Source organism: Erinaceus europaeus, chromosome 19, assembly GCF_950295315.1.
Source record: "Erinaceus europaeus chromosome 19, mEriEur2.1, whole genome shotgun sequence".
NCBI classification, from domain to species: Eukaryota; Metazoa; Chordata; class Mammalia; order Eulipotyphla; family Erinaceidae; genus Erinaceus; species Erinaceus europaeus.
The window spans coordinates 726,845-747,777 of NC_080180.1; the positions used below are offsets into that span (position 1 = coordinate 726,845).

General features: G+C 55.6%; 1 protein-coding gene across 3 annotated transcripts in view; it reads left to right on the plus strand.

Moving 5' to 3' along the window:
• Positions 1–20,933, plus strand: part of SYT14 (synaptotagmin 14) — a 73,735-nt gene that overhangs the window by 12,417 nt on the left and 40,385 nt on the right. For all 3 annotated transcript variants that reach the window (XM_060178338.1, XM_060178339.1, XM_060178340.1), the window contains exons 2-3: positions 1,959–2,006; positions 19,835–19,999. In XM_060178338.1, coding sequence (XP_060034321.1) covers positions 1,959–2,006; positions 19,835–19,999 — 213 coding nt within the window. The remainder of the gene's footprint in view (positions 1–1,958; positions 2,007–19,834; positions 20,000–20,933) is intronic.

Here is a 20,933-nt window from a genome sequence, read left to right on the forward strand (position 1 = left end):
TGGCTTCTTTGAGTGGCAGAGTATGTTGCCTCACTCTGACCCAGACAATGGACCACTCATAAGCATTCCTTTATTTTTTATTTTCTTTGAAATATTTATTTATTTATTCCTCCTTATTGCCCTTATTGTTTTATTGTTGTAGTTATTATTGTTGCTGTTATTGATGTCGTCGTTGTTGGATAGGACAGAGAGAAATGGAGAGAGGAGGGGAAGACAGAGAGGGGGAGAGAAAGACAGACACCTGCAGACCTGCTTCACCGCCTGTGAAGCGACTCCCCTGCAGGTGGGGAGCCGGGGCTCGAACCGGGATCCTTCTGCTGGCCCTTGTGCATGGCCACATGCGCTTAACCCGCTGCGCTACTGCCCGACTCCCACATTTCTTTTTTATTTTCTTAAATAATTTTTGTTATTCTTAGTTTGTTACAAGATTATAAGATCACAATGTCTAGTCCCACACCCACCACCAGAGTTCTGTGTCCCCATCCCACCCCCAGAGATCGCCACCAGAGTTCTGACAAGTCTTACACTTTGCTTGCTTCTGTTTTGTTTGGATTTCTTTTTTAGGAATGTTCATGTAAATCAGGTCTCTAGATTCCACATGCGTGAAACCATCTTTCATCTCTTTACTGACTTCACTAGGCATCGTCACCTCTAGTTCCATCCATTTTGTCCCAGCGGACACAATACCATCCTTTTTGATTGCAGAGTAGTATTCCATGGAGTAGATATGCCATCACTTCTTTTGTCAGTCATCTGCGGATGGGCATCTTGGCTGAGCGCCCAGCCTACATTCCTGTAAGGCTGGGAGTGGCAGAGTGTTTTAGCGTGAAGATCATACCTGTTTCTGTAGTAACTAGTGAGACATTGATCTTTTGATGAATTAATCTTTGACCACCCGAGGATGAAAAAGCCTGAGTTCTGGTCTACTTGAGACTGATGAGCGTGAGGGGCCTGCCAAGCCCACTCCCCTGGACAGTGTCGGCTTTGCCATCCAGGTGCCAGGCTCCAGCTCGGCCCCATGACACTGGAGGGAGGTTGGTGCTGTGGTTCCCCCCCCCCGATCGCCACCACCCGTTTCTCTCTCTCCCTCCCTCTCTCTCTCTCTCTCTCCCTCTCTCTCTCTCTCTCTCTCTCTCTCTCTCTCACTTGTTCTCTGTCTCAACAAGTCAGACTGGGGAGAGCAATTTCAGGTCCTGGTGCAAGTGTTTTGCAGAAAACTGAGAAATATCACACATGTACCAACAACTGTATTAGCGTAAGCCATGAATCCCGCAATAAACAAAACAAAGCAAAATCAGGCTGCGGGAGGTCAGCCCAGGTGATGGCACAAAGACAAGCGTGGGGCATTAGAGAGCGGGGCTGCGTCTTCTTCCTCTCCTTGCTCTGAGGGTACAGGGACAGATGTCTTCTCACCTGTGCTTTCTCTCTCGCGTTTCCTTCCAGAAGGTGTGAAGGGGGCTGGGAATGGTGGGTAATTTCCCGTTAGAAAGTGCGCTGTTGTTTTATTTTTTTAAAGCTCTTAGTATATACATTATTTACTTATTTATTGGATAGAGACAGGGAGAAATTGAGAGGAAAGGGGGAAGACAGAGGGGGAGAGAAAAAGAGAGACACCGGCAGCTCCGCTTCACTGCTGAAGCTTCTTCCCCTCTAAAGGTGGGGGCCAGGGGCTCGAACCGGGGTCTTTGCGGATTGCAATGTGCGCTGTTAACTGGTGCACCCCCGCCCAGCTCCCAGGCAGCTTGGCCCCTGAAAGTGCGTTACTCCGCTGCATTTCTTCAGGGCTTTCTAACGCCCTGACTCCGAGCCCCGGGGAAGTTCTGGGCGTCTGTAGTGTTCGTTCAAAGAGAGGAATCAGGAAAAGTTGCGAGGTCAAGACTAAACACAGCTTTGTTCTTTTTTAAACAGTCAGCTCAGGTCATTTTGTCTTTAGCTTCTGTTATCTCTATTTTTGCCAGGTGGAGAAAGAACCTGTGGCGTGCACGAGCTCATCTGCATTCGGAAAGGTAAGTGGCTCCGGCGGTGGCTCAGGGACACGGATTGAAGTGGGGACAGGTTGAGAGACGTCAGAACACCACTCCACCGTCCTGCAGACCGTGCACAGCGCTGACACGGATTGAACCCAGGACCTCACGTGTGGGGTGTGCACTCCCCCTGCTGCCCAGCCCCCAGACCGCTTCTGCCAGGCAGGACCACGGTGATGAGCAGCCGGGATTCTGGGAAAGTGGTGTCCTGACATCACCTGTGACTACTTCTTTTTTAAAATTTATTTTCCCCTTTTTTGCCCTTGTTGTTTTATTGTTGTTGTAGTTATTGTTGTTGTTGATATCGTCGTTGTTGGATAGAAACAGAGAGAAATGGAAAGAGGAGGGGAAGACAGAGAGGGGGAGAGAGAGACAGACACCTGCAGACCTGCTTCACCGCCTGGGAAGCGACTCCCCTGCAGGTGGGGAGCCGGGGGCTCGAACCGGGATCCATACGCCGGTCCTTGAGCTTGGCATCATGTGTGCTTAACCCGCTGCGCTGCTGCCTGACCCCTCACCTGTGGCTTCTTTTGACCTGATTGGTTCCTTCTCAGTCACCTGTGCGGCCTCTGGACACTGGGCTGCCCTGGGGTCTGTTCTGGCCTTGCTTCATCCCCCCGCCCCCGTTTGCTTTGATCTGATTCTGTTGTTTCAGACGCCACACACCTCGCTGAGTCAGCTCTTGTCATCCTCATTCGCCCCGTCTGCCTCGCCGTTCCTCGCCGATTCTTCCCGGAGTCTGAGAGGCTGGCAGCCTGACGTGTGTCTGAGGTGTAATCCTTGTTTTCTGCCGCCCCTCAGATTCCCCGCTCAGCCAGCCAGGGGACAGTCACTGGCTGTCCTCCCCGAGGAGACAGACGCCTATGTTTCTGGGACCCCAGCTCCTCTCAGCTCTGCCCGGGCTCGGAGTCTGAGTCTGTCCTCTCTCCTCCTGCGGCCTGAGTCTGATCTGCCCCTCTGCCCAGATCACCGGCATGGCTCCCCGCTGCCATCCTGCCTGCAGGCTGGTCGCACAGCCTCTGCCAGTGACTTTTTTAGTTTTGACTGGAGCACTGGCCAGCACTGGCTCCCGGTGGCCCTGGGAGTCAAACCGAGGCCTCTTGTGTGCCAGTCCTGGGCTCTGCTGCTGCTCTGTCTCCCTGGCTCTCCGCCAGTGAGCGGTCACTAGGATGTACGTCGGGTCGGGTCACCTTGCTCCTGTGGGTGTGCATGGCGTCTGGAATGAAGTCGGACGCCTTTTTCTGGTATAGAAAGAGTTCCTCGGGGCATCTGCTCAGAGTCCAGAAGGCCTTCCGAATTCCAGCTTGCAGTCTCCTCACACCCATTTCCATCAGGTGTGGCTGCGCCGTGGCTCCCGGCCGTCCTGGCTCCCCTCGTCTCCATCTGGAGATGTGGAGCCAGCCCACAGGCTGCCTGTCCTCAGAGTGTGAGGGTGGCATCAGAGGGCAGTCACCCCAGCACGAGGACACGGGTGGGGGGCTGTTGCTAGAAGCAGGCGGTCCTGAGAGACACTGGCCTGGGGTGGAGCTTAGGACCTCACGCCTGAGGCCCCGGCACTGTACCCACTGTGCCACCCCCCAGGCTGCCACACGCTTTTGAGGTCCAGCTGGGAGGATGGTGCCAGGTGGCTGGGGAGGGCTGTGCGTGGCTGCAGCCTGCAGCCTGCTCTGCTTACAGACGCCCCCGGGCCTCCTTCCTTTCATGAATGTGCATGTGCGCGTACACGTGTGTGGCTGTGCGTGTATATAATCTATCCGTGTGCCTACACGCAGAGTGGTCCACCAGCCCGCGTCCTGCCTGTGGGTCTGCGGGCCTGAGACTGTCAGGCTTCCCGCCAGCCTCTGTGTGGCCTGAGGATCCGAGCTGTTAGACAGGAGGCTCTGCTTTGAGCTTCTGCTTCCCATCTGAGCAGGGCGTGAGTCAGGCCTCAGGTCTACAGGGCCCTGGGCACCAAGTCTTGGAGTCTTGCTCAGGCTGGGGCTGGGGCTGGGGCTGGGGAGGCGCTGGGGAGCTCAGAGCAGCCCCCTCCGGCAGAATCCCTGGTCTCAGCACCACTCGCCATCTGGACCAGCTGGGAGCCTTCCAGATCCCCAGGACCTCCTGGCTTCTCATTCTCCCCCTGCCTCCCCGTCTCTCTCTCCCCTTTCACGTGTCACCCGAGGAGCAAGGAGAAGCTAGGCCTCCCCGTCACGTGGAGATCTGAGCTGATCCCCAGGTCCGCGGCCTCGGCTCCGGCTCTCTGTGCAGCCCGGGCTCAGTGTCCGCAGCCCAGCTGGGCGTCTCCACGCAGCCCGCACGTCCTCCATACCGGCCTGTTCCACTTCCTTGCCAGCGGGGCAGGGACTGTCCACGGCTCTGTAGGCCTTTTCAAGTCTCTTCCTCCTCCTCCTTACCCTCCTCCTCCTTTTTATTGTCCCCAGGGTCATCGCTGGGGCTTGGTGCCTGCACGGCGAATCCTCCACTTCCAGCTGCTATTTCTCATTTCCCCCCATTCCTTTTCTATTTTATTTGACAGGACAGAGAGCAATTGGGGGGGGGGCAGAAAGGGAGAGAGACAGAGAGACACCTGCAGCCCTGCTTCACCACTTGTGAAGCTTCCCCCCCGCAGGTGGGCACTGGAGATTTGAACCCGGGTCCTTGCGCACGGTGACGTGTGTGCCCGGCCCCCTAATTTATTTATTTATTTATTTATTATTTTCCCTCTGTGTGTGGTGCTTGGTTCTCTTAGAGCTTGAGTGGCTTCTCCAGTCCCAGGTCGCGCCTGCATTCTGTTTGTTTTGGAGAGAGAGAAGTAGAGTCACCGTCCAGCAGGCCTCCCCCAGTGCCCTGCACCACCTCGTGGTGTTGGGACTCGCACCTGGGTGCTGTGCCTGGCGAGGCCTGCACCCTGCATGCAGTGCTGTCTCCCGGCCCTCTGCAGGCCTCTAGGTGCTGGCTGGCTGGCTTCCTCGGCCGGCCGCAGAGTCACCGGCTCCACACTGCGCGCAGCCTTTCCCATCACGCTGAGTTTCCTCCGTCTCCTCAGGCGCGGGACCTGTTGCCGAGCGCTCTGTGCTGTTGGGCGCCTGCCTCTGTAGCCCCCTCACCCTGCGGCCCTTCCCCCAAAGCTGCTGTGACGTCTGTGCCCTCTGGCGACCTTGGAGCCCGAAGCCCAGCGTCCTCCCTCGCTCGTCTCTGGGGGCTAGCGGGCTCCTCCGTCCTCCGCACCCAGGCCCTGCTCCCTCCTCCCTGCGTCCTTCTGCTCCACATCCTGGTGCCGAACAGCTGGGCTTGGTGGTGCGGTTCTCAGGGGTTCTGCTTGGTGTCTACCCGTCACTGAGCGGCTTCTGTCACGAGCGGACAGGATTTCTTTTATCCTTCCCCTCAGCAAAATGTGTTGTAGACGCCGCAGAGCCTGCCTGACAATCGCAGTGTAGGGCACGCCGGGTAGACGAGGCCCCGGCCGTGCCCTGGCTGCTCTGTGCCCACTGGGCTTTAGGGACATTTACTGAGCTAAACACTCAGCGTGGACGTTACTTGCTTTCTGGCATCTCGCCAGTGAAGTGTGGCCGGGTGAGGCCCTGGCGCCGCCTCCCTGCCTGTTTCCTCAGGCCTGTTTTTAGGTCAACTCTGAAGGCAGTTACTGAGTCAGAATAATTCTCACAGAATTGCATTTCAAATTGCAGATTCTCATCCCTGCACCACACCACCAGGAATGTGTGAGCCCACTGCTCTGCCAGGGTGTCTCATAGTTTGGATCTTTAAAAGACCTGGGAGTGGGAGGCGGGTGGTGGCACAGCAGGTGAAGCACACATGGCACAAAGCACAAGGACCGGTGTAAGGATCCCGGTTTGAGCCCCCGGCTCCCCACCTGCAGGGGAGTCACTTCAATTCACAGGTGGTGAAGCAGGTCTGCAGGTGTCTGTCTTTCTCTCCCCCTCTCTGTCTTCCCCTCCTCTCTCCATTTCTCTCTGTCCTATCCAACAATAACAATAATAACAACAACAACAATACTACAACAATAAAACAAGGGCAACAAAAGGGAATAAATAAATAAATATTATAAATAAATAAATAAATAAATAAGAGACCTGGGAGTGTGGGCAGGGGTGATAGCAGAACCACTGATGGAGAGGCTCCCACCTGAGACTCCAGAGCCAGAGCTGAGCAGTGCTCTGGAAATAATCGACAGACAGACAGACAGACAGCACGAAGTGAGCACCGAGGCCCAGTACAGCAGCTCTCATTTCTCCCGGCAGTGAGGCCGAGCTCACCCACGCCAGCTAGCAGAGTCCATGTCCTCCAGGGGACCCTGCTGGTGCTCCCTGGCGTTTGCAGAAGTTAGGGTCCACGTGATGGGTAGAAGCTCCTGCAAAGTGTGTCCTGTGGGGAGGCAGGTGGGGAGTCACGCCAGGCCCCAGCATCTCGGGAGGGCACAGGGCGGACTTGCCTCCTGGTGCTCTCGGGTTCCCCGGGGGGATGGTGGGCCCGAGCCCTGGGGGGCAGGGATAGTGGGCCGGAAGGCTTGGCACTGGGAACCACCCCAGGTCAGGCCTGCACAGGACGCTGTCACACGAAGCCGTGACTGGTGAGATGTGGCCACAGCAGAGGGGCCACCGCTGGTGAAGGTTTCTTTTTATATTTATTTTTCCCTTTTTGTTTCCTTTTTAAAAATTATTGTTGTAGTTATTATTGTTGTTATTGATGTTGTTGTCGGATAGGACAGAGAGAAATGGAGAGAGGAGGGGAAGACAGAGAGGGGGAGAGAAAGACAGACACCTGCAGACCTGCTTCACCGCCTGTGAAGCGACTCCCCTGCAGGTGGGGAGCCGGGGGCTGGAACCTGGATCCTCACTCTGGTCCTTGCTCTTTGCACCACGTGTGGTTAACCCGCTGCGCTACCGTTACCGCCAACTCCCGAAGGTTTCTTGAAACCACGAGGGTCAAGCCAAGCCCTGGGAAGACCCCCTTCAGCCTTGTTTCTTAGCTGTGGCCAGTGACGGGCTCTTTCCCCAGCGCATCAGCTTCAGCTCCTGGCCTGCGATGCCGCGCCGTCTGGCTTCTCCTTGGTGCAGCGCCCTGACTGCTAGACAGAGCCGCTAGCAGGTGCCCTTGGCCCCAAGGACTAGCAGGGCTCGGTGACCTCCTCGGTGGAGTCCATTTTCTTCCGGCCATCTCCAGCGCTTCCATACTCAAGGCTGACTTTTTCAGAGAGACAGACAGACAGACAGACAGACAGCATCAAAGGTGTTGGAGACCTGGTCGTCCCTACTCAAGTGAACTACTCTGACGGCGGCCCAGTGTCCTGCGCAGGCCGCGTGCGCTGGCCAGCCGGAATGGGGACCAGCTCCTGGTCCTTGTGCCACGGGAGTGGAGGGTCTCCCCGGGGCTTGGCCTCAGCTCCCTCTGGCTGAGGTTTATGACGGCAGGCTCAGGAGGACGCTGAGCTGGGCCGTGGGGGCACACGTGGGGCCTGCGCCTCTCCTCGCCGCTCCTCGCCCTCTCACCTCTCCAGCACTTGTCTTCTCCTGCCCTCCTTCCCTCCCTCCCTCCCTCCTTCCATCTCCCCCCCCCCCCTCCTCTCTGTCTTTTTCTCTCCCACCGGGGCTTTTGCTGGGGCTTCATGTCTGCAGGATCCCACTATCCCTGACATTTTTGACAAGAGAGCGCCAGCCCGCAGCACTGCCCCACCGTCTGAAGCCCCCCAGGTGCTCCCATGTGGTGGTTGGGGGCTTGAGCACAGGGCCAAGTGTGCTCTCTGCCGGCTGGCCTCTCTTCCCCCGACCTTTTTTAAGGTAGCCGTTCTGACAGGCGTGAGCTGGCTTTGTTGTCACTGAAGGCTCCCTACTCTGGGCCCACAGAGGGGCGTCAGAGGGGGAGAGGCACCGAGGTACCCAAGCTTCCCCTGTGCCCCGGGGCAGCGGCTGGGCTGAGGTGGCACTGGTGGCTTCGCTTGGTTTATCTTCCCCACAAGGGGCTGTTGGTCAGCTGTTTCTTGGCCACCTGTCTGCATCTCTGGGAAAAAGCTCTCCACATCCTCTGCCCAGTTTTTAAAGTAGGTTTTAAAATTTTATTATCTTTATTTATTGGATAGAGACAGCCAGAAATTGAGAGGGAAGGAGGAGGTAGAGGAGAGAGAGAGAGAGAGAGAGAGAGAGAGACCTGCAACCCCGCTTCACAAAGCTTTCCCCGTGCTGGTGGGGACCAGGGACTTGAACCCGAGTCCTTGTGCGCTGTGACATGTGCACCACCACCCGGCCCCGATTGTTGGGTTTTTCCACTACTGATTAGCAAGTTATGGTCTGCACTTTTTTTTCTTTTCTTTCTACCCATAGGTGGCCTTTTGCTTTCATGGTGGGCACTGCCTTGCTCCGGGTCTGGCCTGGTCCCTGTTTCCCTCAGGCCTGGTGGGGAGGTGCTTTTCTCAGCCCCAGAGCCGCCTGCCGAGGACACGGAGCTCGTAGGCGGGCGGTGGGTGCAGGTCAGGCTCCCTCTGCGCAGCCTCTGGAGTCAGGCCCCTGCTCCTTGGTGCTGCCAGCTCAGCTCCTCAGCTCAGGGCTCGGGGCTGCCTGTCCATTCTCCGCAGCCTCCCCGCTCTCTCTCTCCGAGCTGGAGGGAGGGAAGTAGGAATTGCCCACTTCTTCCCAACCCGCCTCGGAGCCCCTTCCTGGGCCCTGCCTAATAGCTGCGTGTTTCGGGGTGGATCCTGTGTCCCCTGCCTGGGTCACTGTGTGGTGAGCTGTCCTGAAGTCTGAGCACAGAGCTGCAGACACAGACCGGAAACTAGACATGGGGCAGAGGCCCGGGGGCAAGGCTGGTGAGACTCCGCTCAGCACTGGGCCACCCGCAGGCACGCGGGCCCTGGACAAGCAGCTCGTGGGCGAAAGGCGGCACCGAGGGAGACCACCAGGGAGGGCTGGCTTCATCCCTCTGACATCCTTCATCCGCTGACAGGAGCACTTGCTCTGCTCCCGGACACCGGCCCTCTGGTGAACCGTTGTGGGGTGTTTTAGGTTGGTTTCTGAATATTTCCTAAATTGTAATGGCCAGAAGTGCTGAAGCAAATGTACTTGCATGAGTTTACTTACTTTAAAATTCAGACATTGGGAGCCGGCTGGTAGCACACTCGGTTAAGCACACACAGTACTAAACTCAAGGACCTACGCAAGGTCCCGGGTTCAAGCCCCCGGCTCCCCACCTGCAGGGGGAAGCTTCACAAGCTGTGAAGCAGGGCTGTAGGTGTCTCTCTGTCTCCCCTCCTCTCTCAAGCTCTCTGTCCATCTAATAAAATGGAAAAAATGCTCACCAGAGCCTTGGACTTGTGGCTCTGGCACAGAGCCCCAGCGGTAACCCTGGAGGCAAAATAAAACAAAATAGAATTTAGATGTTATCCTTGATTAACGATACTGTGTATCATATTTGCTTAAAAATCAAGCCTACTGGGAGTCGGGCGGTAGCGCTGTGGGTTAAGCGCAGGTGGCGCAAAGCGCAAGGACCGGCGTAAGGATCCCGGTTCGAGCCCCCTGGCTCCCCACCTGCAGGGGAGTCGCTGCACAGGCGGTGAAGCAGGTCTGCAGGTGTCTGTCTTTCTCTCCCCCTCTCTCTCTTCCCCTCCTCTCTCCATTTCTCTCTGTCCTATCCAACAACAGCATCAATAACAATAATAACTGCAACAATAAAACAAGGGCAACAAAAGGGAATAAATGAATAATTTTAAAAAAGGAAAAAAATCAAGCCCACTTTATGGTGTTGGTGTTAACACATAGAAGTTTGAGGTACCTGTGGCTATGGTTATTGGTGGGTCCACAGCGCCACCTAGCGGCAGCCAAGGTGACACAACTCTATTCAGGCACTGAAATCAGGTCTCATTTCATCTGCAGCACTGGGCACTCGCCCGCACTACCCTTGGAGGCCTCGCCACATGGCGCATGGGCCCACATGTAGCGTGTTCTTGTCACTCTTGCTGTGCGACTTGCTAAGGACCTGTATGTTTTGTTTCAGCCTGCACACACAGATGTGGGAGAAGCTCTTCGATTATTCTGTTGGTTTTATCTAACGTACTTTGGCCGATGTCTTTTTAGCTTTATCCGTTCCTCTCACTTTCTTTCCCATTTTTTGTTTCCACGGAGGCCCAGAGGCCGAGGGAGTGAGAGGAGCCGCACTGACGAGCTTGCTTCGCTGTGGTGGAGGCCGGGCTCGAGCCTGGGCTGTGTGTACGGCTGAGCCAGCCCTGCCCGTCCTGGGCTTCTGCTGGGCTGTTTTGTTCTTTTTAAACTTTTGTTTAAAAGAGAGGTTTCAGGCATGTTATTTTTTAGATTTATTTTTATTTGACAGGACAAAGAGAAATTAAGAGGGAAGGGGGAGAGAGAGACAGAGAGACAGACAGACACTAAGGTCCACAGCCCTGTTTCACTGCTGGCGAAGCTTCCTCTTCCAGATTGGGACCAGGGACTTGAACCTGGGTCCTTGCACATGGTAACAGGTGCACTTAGCCAGAGGCACCATTGCCCAGCCCCTTGCCTCTTAAACTTTAAATTCATAAATGTCTTGTGATCTCCATTCTTGTGTGATCATGATGGTATTTAAAAACTGCATTATGTTTTTTTATTATTTTTAAAAATTTCTTTATTGGGGAATTAATGTTTTACATTCAACAGTAAATACAGTAGTTTGTACATGCACACCATTTCCCAGTTTTCCATGTAACAATACAACCCCCACTAGGTCCTCTGTCATCCTTGGACCTGTATTCTCCCCACCCACCCACCCCAGAGTCTTTTACTTTGGTGTAAGACGTCAATTCCAGTTCAGGTTCTACTTGTGTTTTGTTTTGTTTTTTTCTGATCTTGTTTTTCAACTTCTGCCTGAGAGTGAGATCATCCCACATTCATCCTTCTGTTTCTGACTTATTTCACTTCACATGAATTTTTCAAGGTCCATCCAAGATCGGCTGAAAACGGTGAAGTCACCATTTTTAATAGTTGAGTAGTATTCCATTGTGTGTGTGTATATATATATATCAACTTGCTCAGCCACTCATCTGTTGTTGGACACCTGGGTGGCTTCCAGGTTTTGGCTATTACAAATTGTGCTGCCAAGAACATATGTGTACACAGATCTTTTTGGATGGGTGTGTTGGGTTCCTTAGGATCTATCCCCAGGAGAGGAATTGCAGGGTCATAGGGTAGGTCCACTTCTAGCCTTCTGAGAGTCTCCAGACTGTTCTCCACAGAGGTTGGACCCATTGACATTCCCACCAGCAGTGCAGGAGGGTTCCTTTGACCCCACACCCTCTCCAGCATTTGCTGCTGTTACCTTTTCTGATGTATGACATTCTCACAGGAGTGAAGTGGGATCTCATTGTTGTCTTGATTTGCATTTCTCTGACAATCAGAGACTTAGAGCATTTTTTCATGTGTTTCTCGGCCTTTTGGATCTCTTCTGTGGTGAATATTCTGTCCATGTCCTCGCCCCATTTTTGGATAGGGTCATTTTTTTTTTTCTTGTTGTTGAGATTTGCAAGCTCTTTATATATTCTGGTTATTAGCCTCTTGTCTGATGTATGGCATGTAAAGATCTTCTCCCATTCTGTGAGGGGTCTCCTGGTTTGGGTAGTGGTTTCTTTTGCTGTGCAGAAGCTTTTTAATTTGATGTAGTCCCATAGGTTTATACTTGCCTTAGTCTTCTTTGTAATTGGATTCGTTTCATTGAAGATGTCTTTAAAATGTATGCGGAAAAGAGTTCTGCCAATGTTTCCCTCTAAGTATCTGAGAGTTTGCTGAATTATGTTTTGATTAGCCAATCAGCCTTTCTTTCCTTTCTTTTCTTTTTCCCATCCAGGATTATCTCTGGGGCTCGGTGCCAGCACTATGAATCCACTGTTCTTGGTGGCCATTTTTTCCCCCATTTTGCTGTTATTGCTGTTTTTGTCGTTGTTGGATAGGACAGAGAGAAATCATGAGAGGAGGAGAAGACAGAGGGGGGGAGAGAATGATAGATACTTGCAGACCTGCTTCACCGCCTGTGAATCGACCCCCCCCCCCCATAGGTGGGAAGCCAGGGGCTCGAACCCGGATCCTTACATGGGTCCTTGCGCTTCATACTATGTGCGCTCAACTGCCCCCCCCTTGTCTGGCCCCCGGTAGCCCATTTTCTTATCTTCACAAATGGTATTTCTGTACTAGCTTTTGAATGTCATTAAAGATCATTTTCTTTATCTTATTTCAGAGTGTTTTGTTCCAGGCTGTGGTAATCCAGGCCCTTCACAAACTCAGATCAACACCCCATGCATCTTCTTCTCTGGTAGAAAATCGCACTGTTCGCAGGGGGACTTTGACTGCATATGCGGTTAATAGATAGTTGTTTCCTTGGACCTTCTACTGTTATTTCTACTTTGTTTCTTTTTTAAAATCTTGACTTTTTTTTGAGGCCTGAGTTATGCACGGAGACCCCTCTGCCAGAGGAGCCTCCCTCAGTCTCACACTCAGTCTCCAGCACCACCATCGGGCAGAGCTGAGCAGGGCGCTGGGCAGAAAGTAAAGCAGAAAACTGCTGTGATTTCTCGTGGGTCACAAGATGCTGGCGCGACCAGATCCAGCTGCATAGCGCACCCCCAGCAGAGCTCTGCGCCCCACCTCCCAGCTGCTCGGTCAGTTTGTCCTGAAGTCGGAGACAGACTGCGGTACTGATGGTGTCTGACAGTGCAGGCCCAGGCTTGGTCTCACCGTCAGTAACTACACGGCAGCTTTTTGTTTGACTTGTATTATATCATTACTTTATTACTTCTCTCTCTCTCTCTTTTTCCTGACACAACAAATTCATTGAATTACTCCAGTGTTGGTCCCGCCACTCAGGTGATCTTGAGAGGATCCATGTGCACTGCCATCAGAGCACCGTGTGCAGCTCTGGGCCTGTGGGGAAGCAGCCTGCCTTCCACAGCCTCCCGGGGCTCTGCTCCGTCTCTCCGTGTCTCTGCTCTGTCTCTGTCTCTGCTCTGTCTCTCCGTGTCTCTGCTCTGTCTCTCCGTGTCTCTGCTCTGTCTCTCCGTGCCTCTGCTCTGTCTCTCCGTGTCTCTGCTCTGTCTCTCCGTGTCTCTGCTCTGTCTCTCCGTGTCTCTGCTCTGTCTCTCCGTGTCTCTGCTCTGTCTCTCCGTGTCTCTGCTCTGTCTCTCCGTGCCTCTGCTCTGTCTCTCCGTGTCTCTGCTCTGTCTCTCCGTGCCTCTGCTCTGTCTCTCCGTGTCTCTGCTCTGTCTCTCCGTGCCTCTGCTCCGTCTCTCCGTGTCTCTGCTCCGTCTCTCCGTGTCTCTGCTCCGTCTCTCCGTGTCTCTGCTCTGTCTCTCCGTGTCTCTGCTCTGTCTCTCCGTGTCTCTGCTCTGTCTCTCCGTGTCTCTGCTCTGTCTCTCCGTGTCTCTGCTCTGTCTCTCCGTGTCTCTGCTCTGTCTCTCCGTGCCTCTGCTCTGTCCCTCCGTGTCTCTGCTCTGTCTCTCCGTGTCTCTGCTCTGTCCCTCCGTGTCTCTGCTCTGTCTCTCCGTGTCTCTGCTCTGTCTCTCCGTGTCTCTGCTCTGTCTCTGTCTCTGCTCTGTCTCTCCGTGTCTCTGCTCTGTCTCTCCGTGTCTCTGCTCTGTCTCTCCGTGTCTCTCCTCTGTCTCTCCGTGTCTCTGCTCTGTCTCTGTCTCTGCTCTGTCTCTCCGTGTCTCTGCTCTGTCTCTCCGTGTCTCTGCTCTGTCTCTCCGTGTCTCTGCTCTGTCTCTCCGTGCCTCTGCTCTGTCTCTCCGTGCCTCTGCTCTGTCTCTCCGTGCCTCTGCTCTGTCTCTCCGTGCCTCTGCTCTGTCTCTCCGTGTCTCTGCTCTGTCTCTCCGTGTCTCTGCTCTGTCTCTGCTCTGTCTCTCCGTGTCTCTGCTCCGTCTCTCCGTGTCTCTGCTCCGTCTCTCCGTGTCTCTGCTCTGTCTCTCCGTGTCTCTGCTCTGTCTCTCCGTGTCTCTCCTCTGTCTCTCCGTGTCTCTGCTCTGTCTCTCCGTGTCTCTGCTCTGTCTCTCCGTGTCTCTGCTCTGTCTCTCCGTGCCTCTGCTCTGTCTCTCCGTGTCTCTGCTCTGTCTCTCCGTGCCTTCCCTCTGTCTCTCCGTGTCTCTGCTCTGTCTCTGTCTCTGCTCCGTCTCTCCGTGTCTCTGCTCCGTCTCTCCGTGTCTCTGCTCCGTCTCTCCGTGTCTCTGCTCCATCTCTCCGTGCCTCTGCTCCGTCTCTCCGTGTCTCTGCTCTGTCTCTCCGTGTCTCTGCTCTGTCTCTCCGTGTCTCTGCTCTGTCTCTGTCTCTGCTCTGTCTCTCCGTGCCTCTGCTCTGTCTCTCCGTGTCTCTGCTCTGTCTCTCCGTGTCTCTGCTCTGTCTCTCCGTGTCTCTGCTCCGTCTCTCCGTGTCTCTACTCCGTCTCTCCGTGTCTCTGCTCCGTCTCTCCGTGTCTCTGCTCCGTCTCTCCGTGTCTCTGCTCCGTCTCTCCGTGTCTCTGCTCCGTCTCTCCGTGTCTCTGCTCCGTCTCTCCGTGTCTCTGCTCTGTCTCTCCGTGTCTCTCCTCTGTCTCTCCGTGTCTCTCCTCTGTCTCTCCGTGTCTCTGCTCTGTCTCTCCGTGTCTCTGCTCTGTCTCTCCGTGTCTCTGCTCTGTCTCTCCGTGCCTCTGCTCTGTCTCTCCGTGTCTCTGCTCTGTCTCTCCGTGCCTTCCCTCTGTCTCTCCGTGTCTCTGCTCTGTCTCTGTCTCTGCTCCGTCTCTCCGTGTCTCTGCTCCGTCTCTCCGTGTCTCTGCTCCGTCTCTCCGTGCCTCTGCTCCGTCTCTCCGTGCCTCTGCTCCGTCTCTCCGTGTCTCTGCTCTGTCTCTGTCTCTGCTCTGTCTCTCCGTGTCTCTGCTCTGTCTCTCCGTGTCTCTCCTCTGTCTCTCCGTGTCTCTCCTCTGTCTCTCCGTGTCTCTGCTCTGTCTCTCCGTGTCTCTGCTCTGTCTCTCCGTGTCTCTGCTCTGTCTCTCCGTGTCTCTGCTCCTACTCTCTCCTGTCTTTGTGTCTCTGCTCTGTCTCTGCCTTCTGTCTCTGCCTTCTTTCTGTGTCTCTCTGTCTTTATGTCTCTTCTCTGTCTCTCTGTGTCTCTCCTCTGTCTCTGTGTCTCTTCCTCTTTCCCTGCTCTCTGAATAAAAAATGGGAAAACTGAGCCTGGGAAGCTATTCTTGCCACGGCTCCACTGGAAGACGGCGAGTTCAAACGTCAGTGTAACCCCCCCGCCCCCCCGCCCCCCTCACAGCCATGTGTATCCCTTTCCTGATTTACCCGTCTTTGTCCAGGTCTGCATCATTGTATGTTACAAAATTCTCAGGGGGACTTTCGGGGGTAGCGCCTGGATGTCACAGATGGAAGCTGAAGCACATGGAGTTTGATCTGTTACCTCCTGCATCATTTCTTGGCATCATGAATCGATTCTGTTTCATACCTAAGGTCCGGAACAAAAGAAACGGTGTCGTTTCCCAGTTAGCGTCTCAGAAACACGGAGCCTACCAGTGGGAAGCAAATACCGGTCTCTAAATAAAAGAGTTGGCTTCTCATATAGCCCACGTTTTGTTCAAGCGCTAGAGTTGCAGCGACGAGATGAATTATTCACGCCTGCCCGGCTCGCGGTCTGTGGGGAGACGCGGGTTCCGCACGGCGGGACCGGTCACGCGCACAAACTGTCAGTCGGCCTCTCTCCTCTGTTAGGACGAGCCCAGGGCCACAGCCGCAGGGGCTCCCTGCTGGCCTCCCCTCTGCCCCTCGGCCTGTGTCTTCTCCTTACCGGAGGACACCTGGAGAGATGAGAGGCACAGAAGAGTCTTGTCAAACTGCTTTTATGATCAGTATGTTCTGATACGAAGGCGTTGTATCGCCAAGAGAGCTGTACTGCACAGGTCGACTGACACCAACAGAGGCTGACCAAAAAGTAAGTCACCTCTCATTTGTATGTACTTCCTGGAATTTTTCTCATAAACTTTATATACACAATGTTCTTCTGTGACAAAGTGGAAATAAGAATTCTCCACTGCTTCCTTTTTGTACTTTTATTTCATGGGACAAAGAGAATTTAGAGGGACAGAGACCCACAGAGACTGAGACAGGCCTGCAGCACTGTTTCACTGCCCGCAAGCTGCCCGCCTGTGGGTTGAGACCGGAAGCTCAGATCTGGGCCCGTCTCCACTCCTGTCAAAGTAAAGGTGGACTTGCTCTTGCTTTTAATATGATTTTATCCCTTTCCCAAGACCGGCTGGCCTGTAGCAGTGCAATGAATTTTCACCAGCTGTTGAACCTGGTTACAGCCCTTCCCTTGTGTGAGTGCAGATCCATACTTGTTCCTGGGGGGTCGGGCTGTAGCGCAGCGGGCTAAGCGCAGGTGGCGCAAAGCACAAGGACCGGCATAAGGATCCTGGTTCGAACCCCGGCTCCCCACCTGCAGGGGACTCGCTTCACAGGTCTGCAGGTGTCTATCTTTCTCTCCTCCTCCCTGTCTTCCCCTCCCTCTCTCCATTTCTCTCTGTCCTATCCAACAATGACAACAACAACTACAACAATAAAACAACAAGGGCAACAGAAGGGAATAAATAAATAAAATAAATATATATATTAAAAAAAAGAGACTTCCATACTTGTTCCTGGTCAAGTGGGATACAGCCTGGTGTTTCATGGCCTGAAAACACTTCGCGCCAACGGGGCTGAGTGAGCAGGGAAGCTTGTCATTCACTTGTCTTTCTGATGCCGGTGCCGGTGCCGGTGTCCGCTGCATCACGAGCTGACACCGTGAACATTGGATCCCGAGAGGACCGCAGTGCTCACCGGCGTCTTCCTGCTGCTTTGTCTTAGAGTGCCGCTCAGTGCCTGCCCTGTCTTTCTGGCCTGAGTCCTTATTTTCAGTGACTGCGGACGTGGGTGGGACAGAACGGGAGCTGTGTAAATGGAGACCAAGCTACCAGGTATCCCCGAGAGTCTGACCCCCGAGCTGTGGATGGGGCTTGGCCGACGGGAGAGAGGATGCCCGCCGTCATTGCCGAAGCCTCACCGACACTGGGTGAGCTGGGGCACGCAGCCAGGCCTCTCCCCGAGTTTTCAGCGTCACGAGACCTGAGGGCTCAGCCTCACGCTTCACTCTGCTGTGCACAGACTCGCCGGCCCCGAAGCCCAGGGCCAGCACCCCAGGGCCTGCCCAGGCGACCCGCCATCCTCAGCTCTGTGTCCGGGCCACTTGGCGTTTCTCCCTCCCCACCACCACCCTGGGGACCCCTGCCTGTTTTGAACCCCCACCTGGCCTTCCTCTTGCCCTTGTACTTTTTTTTAAAAAAAAAATCTTTATTGGGAGATTAATGGTTTGCAGCCAACAGTGATACATAACAGTTTGTACACACGCGACATCTCCGCGTTTCCATTCCTCCCTCCAGGTCCTCCTCTGCCGCCATGTTCCGGGACCTGAACCTCCGCACCCCAGAGTCCTTGACTTTGGCGCAGTGCACCAGCTCCTGTCCGAGTGCCGCTTTGTGTTATTGTTGAACTTTTTTTTTTTTTTTTGTAAATGGATTCGTTTCGTTGAAGATGTCTTTAAAATTTAGACGGAAAAGCGTTCTGCCAGTATTTTCCTCTAAGTATCTGATAGTTTCTGGTCTAACACCCGAGGGCTGGTGAAGTCCCTGCTATTTCTGTTAGCACACTGCGGTGGCCCTTTCAGTGGTGACTGGTGTCTGTAGACGGCCTTGCCTTGGGCGCATAGGTGTAAGAACCGTTCCGTCCTCTTGATTGACCGACTGTTGTGCTTTTTGATGAGTGTTATGACCGGTCACTCAGGCTAGAAGTGTGGCGTCCCCCCCACGTGTCTCTGTCCTCGTCCTCTGCTGAGCAAACTCACCCCTTTTCTTCCACCAGTGCTGCCACCCCCACCTGCTTCAGGAGCCCCCTGCCCAGCCACCTGGCCGCAAGGCTCCTTGGGGGAGGGGAGGGTGCCCTCCGCCCTGCCCATCTGCAGGGCCTCTGAGGCCCGCCGTGGAGCCTCCCGGTGTGTGGTTTCCGTGCCACCTGCTTCCTCCAGGGCCTGCAGATGGGGTCCCCACCCAGCCGCCCCCCAGGTTCAGTTTAAAACTGGGGGGGAGACGAAGGAAAGATGGAGCAAAGGTGGAGGTGAGGGGAGCGGCCGGGACAGGCGGCCGAGTAGGGGACAGCAGGGTCACAGGAGGGTCGTCGGACTCCGTGCGGCCGGGGACGGGGGACACTGTGGGAGCTGGGCTCTCCGAGGCTCTTCTGACAGGGAGATGTGCGGTCTCTGGCCCCCAGCCCCGTGCTTACGGAGGCCATGGCGCTTCTGGCATTTGGGCTGGACTGCTTGCTGCCAGCAGAGTGGCACTGGGCTCTAAGTGGCGGGGCACCGAGCCTCTTCAGAGCTGAGCTGCACCCCCCCCCGGGCTGCTGGAGTGGCACCCCCAGCCTTCCCCTCCGCGCCCCATTGGTGCCACACCCCAGCTCCTCCCAGAAGGCCCCTTCCTGAGGGTGTCTGGGTTCTGAGGCAGGAGGGTCCAGGTGGGGCCTCCTCCCTCCTCTCTGCTCCCTCTCTGCTCCACAGTCCTCACCCTGCCTGGGAGGGGCTGCCCCTCCCCCGGAGCCTGGCCCACGTCCAAGGACCCACGCTGATCCCGTGGCCGACTGGGAAAGTCCCGGATCACGTGGGGGAACAGGGGGCGCTGGGGTGGGTGGGCAGCTGCTCACACTGGGTGTCGCTGGCGTGGCTCTGTGAGCAGGGGTGTGGTTCTGGGCGGTGGTGGTGTGGCTGATGACACCGACGCTTCCAGGGAAGCGAGGTCTCGGGGGCTGGAGAGACCTCTCTCTGGGGGGCGCTTCTGTGCCCCCCCCCCGTGAGTTACCCTGGGAGGCTGCCTCAGGTTCCTCCCTGACTCAGGGGGTTCCCCGTGGCCCTGGGGTTCACGGCACGAAGCTGAGCCTGCGTCTTGGTGCCCGGAGGTGGCCGGTGTTCACTCATTCTAAGGGGAGTCAAAGAGGCCACCCCTCCGAAGGTGCCCGCCAGCTTTGGGCACCGGAGCGGGTGAAGTGCACCGTGGGCGTGGCAACATCTCACACCGTCTCGATGAGGAAACGGGGGGGGGGCACTTGGCATCGGGTGAGGGGCAGCTGCTCCCACAGTCCACCTCGGCTGTGTGGTCAGTGGGCTTCGGCTCCCAGGAGACTGTTGTTTCCGGGCACAGGAAAGGGGCGTAGAGAGGTGAGGTGCCCGGTGCCTGGGTCCTGCGTCCTGCGTCCTGGGTCCTGGGCCTCAGGCTTTGGCCTTAGTGTGATATCAAAGAGAGGTTGAGGTCAGAAGTTCAGAGTTCGCTTAATAAAAGAGCCACCCTGAAGGGCGGAGGGTGGATGACGGCATAACGGTCATGCCAACAGGCTCTCCTGCCTGAGGCTCTGAAGTCCCAGGTTCAGTCGTCCCCCCCACACACACACACCAACTGGAGCTGAGCAGGGCTCTGGTTAAAAGAGAAAGCGCACGCCATGCTCAGAGATCAGGGAGGCTGGTGCAGGCACCCGCCAATCCGACTAAGCCACGCGGCCTTTCCTAATTCCTGGAATCCTCTTCCGGGGACTCAGCCCATGTTTCCTGTTGTATAATTCCTGCCTGTGGAGATCATCCCGGTACGGTTCACAAGGAAACTGAAGAAATGAGTGAATGAATGAATGAATGAAACCCACACTCCCTGCAGATCCTCACTCTCATGGTGGCTCTGCCGGGCGCGAGGGGCCTCGTTAGCCGAGAGAGGAGCCAGTGCTGACGGCCTGCCTTTCCTCCCCGCAGTCTCTCCAGAGGCGGCCGGGTTCCTGTCCGCCGTGGGGGTGCTCATTGTCTTGCTGCTGCTGCTGCTTCTCTACATTAATAAGAAGTTCTGTTTCGAAAACGTTGGCGGGTTTCCCGAGGCTGGGTCAGGATACAGCACGAGGAAGAACTCACAAGAGACGCTTTGTAAGTACCGTATCCTCACCGCGTTTTTTGCCTTTCCTGTTTCATTTTCAAACACGCCGACAATAAAGAGGCTGCTTCCGCAGACCAGACGCACACTCACTCACTGTTCTGTACGAATGAGATCTCTGAGGTAAGTCCTGTCGCCGTGAGTCCCTAGACAGGTGGACTGTAAGCCACCCACGCGGCAGGCGCCTCTGCGTCCACACGCGCGCTGAGTGGGGACTAGCAGCAGGCGTGATCGGGGAGAAGGGGCCGTCGTGGTCCTTCCCTCGGCTCGATCCGCGCCCAGACTGCCCTCCAGGGTCTGTTTCCCACGAAGCAGACTCCTTCTCCGGGCCCGCTGGGGAGCTCAGCGAAGGGCCTGGCTCAGCGGAGGACGCGTCTCCCCACCGGCGGGTGCTCAGAGGCTGCTGGACTGGAAGCCCCGGGGCCGCCTGCTTCTCAGAGCGTCCGGGTGCCGGGAAAGAGCAGGACCGCAGCCTCCCCATGTCTCCCGTGGGAAACTTCCTCGGAGCACCTCAGAAGCGGTGCCGCAGAGCTTCCTGCAGACGTCGGTCAGCCTTCGGAGGATGAGCAGAAATTCTGAAGGCAGCTGGGGAAACGGTCGCGAGAGGCTGTTCCAGCCCATGTGCCGACGCTCTCCTGCTTCAGGCCCCGCGGAGCCTCCTCCTCTGCAAAGACTTGGCGGCTGGTGGATTGGTGTGTCACGTGGTGGTTGATGTGTCACGTGGTGGATTCCTCAGGCCCTCGCAGTGGGGACATTGGTGTGTCACGTGGTGTTGACCCGTTCTCAGTTGAAAGTCCATTTCCCACACTTCCCTACAGCACGGCCCAGCTCTGCAGGTTCGGTCCTTCTGCTCTGATCTGGTCTCATGGCCCCTTGCCACCCTGAGCCCACCCAGGACCCCAGAAGCGACTGCTCACGTCAGCTCTG